The 3,851-nt window shown below is 37.3% G+C and overlaps 1 protein-coding gene across 1 annotated transcript; it reads right to left on the bottom strand.

Moving 5' to 3' along the window:
• Positions 1-271: 271 nt before the first annotated feature.
• On the bottom strand, positions 272-2,980 carry LOC119793197 (cytochrome c iso-1/iso-2-like). Its single transcript, XM_038300236.1, has 3 exons — positions 2,806-2,980; positions 2,383-2,560; positions 272-949 (listed from the first exon to the last, which is right to left on the bottom strand). Exons 2-3 carry the CDS (start codon positions 2,549-2,551, stop codon positions 804-806), a joined length of 315 nt encoding a protein of 104 aa, XP_038156164.1. The 5' UTR covers positions 2,552-2,560; positions 2,806-2,980; the 3' UTR covers positions 272-803.
• Between the last annotated feature and the right edge of the window lie 871 nt (positions 2,981-3,851).

The following is a 3,851-nucleotide window of genomic DNA, read 5'->3' as shown; positions in this document are numbered from 1 at the left end:
ATCCTGTTAATATTTTGTCTCCCTCTAGTGATCAGTTATGGTAAAGACTGGAAGGAGGTGACACTTTTTAAATTGTATTCTAAATAATGTTTGGGAAATAGGAACGGTTGACCTTTTTAACCTTGTGTGAAAATCTATGTAAATTAGGAAGAAACCACTAGAAGGTGTTGTCCTCTTTATACTGTTGAGGGAATTTAAAAGGCCTTTCCACAGAACAATTAAAGCTAATTTAATTCAAAATCCCCTGAAGATATTAAAAATGAATACCAGATACGACACAAAGAAATTTTATTTAGCAAATCACACTTTATAAAACATCCCTTAAAGAAATTGAATAAAGTCACAGAGCTTATTGTTATTCAAACCTTTTGCTCTCAAAAGATAATGAGTTGAGTTGAATAAATGCGTTCCCATTTAATAATGGGCTGAAATAAATCAAACAACAGAAGGAAAATAAGTGTGCACAACTCGAAAAATAAAAACAATCCTGAAAAAAAGCTTGTCTAGTGAGATGAAATGAGTTAGAGTTCACAGACAGAAAAAAATAAATATATACACAATTAAATAAACAAAAAGGTAGCAAAAGTATTTCTATGTGCATAGAGTGGGTAATACCACAAAGTCCAAGCAGTAATCAGCAGTCTGCACGGAGTGCATTTTGGATGCGAAAGTTAGTTAGTTTTTCGGACCTCAACAAAAATAAGGAACCCTAAAATAAAAGAAAAATACATGTCAAACTCATAAAAGCTTGTTCTAATCCCCGTCAGTGTAGTTTTTGGTGTACAGTCCAAAGAATCAGTACATCAAGAGGTTGAATCCTTTAAGTAGGCAATAAGATCTGCTCTTTCCTTTTTCTTTCGGATGCCAGCGAAGATCATCTTGGTACCTGGAATGTACTTCTTTGGGTTTTCAAGGTAGACATTCAAAGTGTCCTCACTCCATATGATACCTACAAACCAAGCAAAAAAAACAACAACAACACAAAATTAGAACAATTAAAACACTCATGGGTTATAGATGTTTTCAGGAAGAACTGCTCGTGTATGTCTGTCAGTGAGATGGATTTATTTCTATGGTTTTAGGACATAGCCAAGAGAGTCAGAGAGGAAAATTCCTACTGCCGTCTGCTTGTTCAGACATGCTGTTCACACTTTACGTACAGGAAACATGCTCCTTTTAATGGCAGGGTAAAAAAAAAAAAAGATATTGCTGTGGAAGAGAAAGCTGTTTATGTCGGCATGGTCGATTTGTTTGCATGTAGACTTATGAGACAAAAAAGCTACAATTCATTAAAAAGCATGAATTGGTGTGGCGACCTATTGGTTAGGGCATAGAGCTTGGAATCCTGAGATTCTGAGTTCAAGCCCCTCTCCCACACTGCTCCCCGAGCGCCGCACAATGGCAACCCACTGCTCCCCAAGGGGATAGGTTAGCAGAGGTATATCAATTTAAGTGTAGCTACATCTGAAACGTGTAGCTAATGTAGAATCTGTTACTTGCTGAAGTATTTATACCCTATTAAGTATTTTCACATTTTGCCACATTGCAACTAAAAATGTTCTTATCTGCAATTATTTCTGCCAGCTTTGTGAGGCATGTCTCATTTTAGATGCAAAAATTAGACAAATATTTGTATAGTGCTTCAGTATTAGCTGATCTTTTTAGCAAATCGTTCTTCCTAAACTTGTGGAGCTCAGCAGCTCCCCCAAAGTTACCATGGGCCTGTTTTTGATGCCTTCTTGATCGATGCTCCAAAACTTTCAGTTCTATGGACGATCATGTCTCTGTAAGTTTGTAATGTTTTCCTTTGTACCCTTTTCAATTTCTAGACAACAGCTGGAGATACACTCTTAGATTTTTAAACCTGAGCTTTAGGTTGTAGTCTTTGAACTTGTGGTTTCTGTTTCTCATTGCTGTTTCTTTACCAGCATTCTCTGGCAATCAACTAAAGCGCCTAAAGAAAAGCCAAATTTATACCGAAGATTGAACAACTTTATTTTATAGTTGGGAAGAATTAAGTGGGTTTGTCTAACGAGATTTAATTTGAAGTTATCAGAGAGGGCAGGCGTGAATAATGCATAATAGTTTGTGGACTATTTCTTTGGAAAAAAAATAAAAGATTTATCACTATTGCGAAAAAAATAAAAGGTATGAAGGAAGTGTGACTTCCATAGATGGTGGTGATTTTTTATTTCACGACCGTAATCAGGAACAGGCATACATTAAAGCAGATTTATTTTGTTTATATATTATATTAACTCTAGAGATGACATCCCATTATTGAAAGTTAAAAAGGAACACATCCAGGTTTTGTCAGTTGTAGTCATGAACATGTTGTCTGTTATCCGGTTACAGCTTTATTGTTGTATTTCGGATACATACCTTTTTCAATGTTGGCCTGAGTGTAGGAGTATCCTGGTGCCTGCCCCGTCTTCCGTCCAAACAGCCCCCAGAGATTTGGCCCCACCTTATGGCGCCCTCCTTCCTCCACACTGTGGCACTGGGAGCACTTCTGGACAAACACCTTCTTCCCTTTCTGGATGTCCCCCATGGCTGGCAGCTAGGTAGGGGAGGAAAGGAAAGGAAAGCAGGAGACACAATCAGCCACATTATGGCAAAGAAATGTCTGAAGGCGAGTGGAAAACTACCAGTTACACAAACTCTTTGGCACCTTAAACTTCCTTTGTTTATGGATAGATTAAATTTAGCTCAGTTCATATGTTAAACGAACAACAACAAAAGCCTCTGATTAAAAGTGAACAACACAGCAAGCAACAGAAAAGGCAAGCGAGAGGCGAATCCTACCGTCAGATTGGAATGTGTTTAAAACTGCTCTTAGATGTCGTCTTTCCTTCTCTGGTTCACACACTTCTTCCCTTTTGATTTCCAGCTAACCAGAAGGTTCCAGATGCTTTGATAAAAAAAACTACTTGAATCTTAAAGCATATGAGGTTAAGTCTCACATAATGGGGGTGTGGTTAGGTCTGGTTGAATAAGCTGTGAAATATAGGTCCCACCCATCCTGAAAGACAGGTGGGGTGTGTTTGCCATGTATGTTACTCACATGTTTGAAATGTTTTGTTCCACTGCTTATTACTGAACAGTGAGTCATTGCCTCTCCTTTCCTCCAAATTTGAGCACAAAAAGTAGATTTACGGGAGTACCACCTACTCTGAATGTTTCATTTGTTATCAAGGACAAGATTTCTGATGTAAGCTTATGGAAAACCTAAGAACAGAATGGAGAAGTTTGATAATCCTTGTGGTAAATGGAAGTGAATCTGTGTCGTGTTTCAGTTCTAAGTCTAAGTGCAATTTGGCTTTAGATGTGATGTTGTACGTAAGAGAAAAATGAGGGTGTCAGTTTTTACCTGATATGTCTGTCTGCAATTTTTTTTATAAGGAGATAGTCTTTTGAAACAGATATTTTCAAAAGAGGCTCCCTTAAAGAAACTGATATGTTATACAGTATGTGTTACTTACCAGGTAAGGGGGAAAAAATATCATACACATTTCCTTTAACAGCACATTCAGTCAGTCCCGGAAATACTTATCCCTCCGTCTATTGATATTTAAAGACAGCTTTTATTTTGCCAACATGTCTCTTCTGATTAAAGCCACCTTACTGTTTCCAAGTTAAACCACTTTAAAATATTTTTGTAAAGCCAACTGTCAATAGATATAAACATTTTCTTCCCTCATAGATTCCTCTCAAATCTCCTATCAGAACTAAATGTGTTGTCTGAATGTGATAGTTTCACACTTATATTTTGCCCCCTCTTGTCCACACACATACACACAACCTTGTCTTACTATCTTTGCTGGGCCTCACAATTGACTTCCATTCATTTC

The sequence above is a fragment of the Cyprinodon tularosa genome, unplaced genomic scaffold (genome assembly GCF_016077235.1).
Source record: "Cyprinodon tularosa strain WSP-4 unplaced genomic scaffold, ASM1607723v1 ctg443, whole genome shotgun sequence".
NCBI lineage: Eukaryota > Metazoa > Chordata > Actinopteri > Cyprinodontiformes > Cyprinodontidae > Cyprinodon > Cyprinodon tularosa.
The sequence above is the reverse complement of the archived record's forward strand: the minus strand, read 5'-3'. Positions and strand labels throughout refer to the sequence as shown.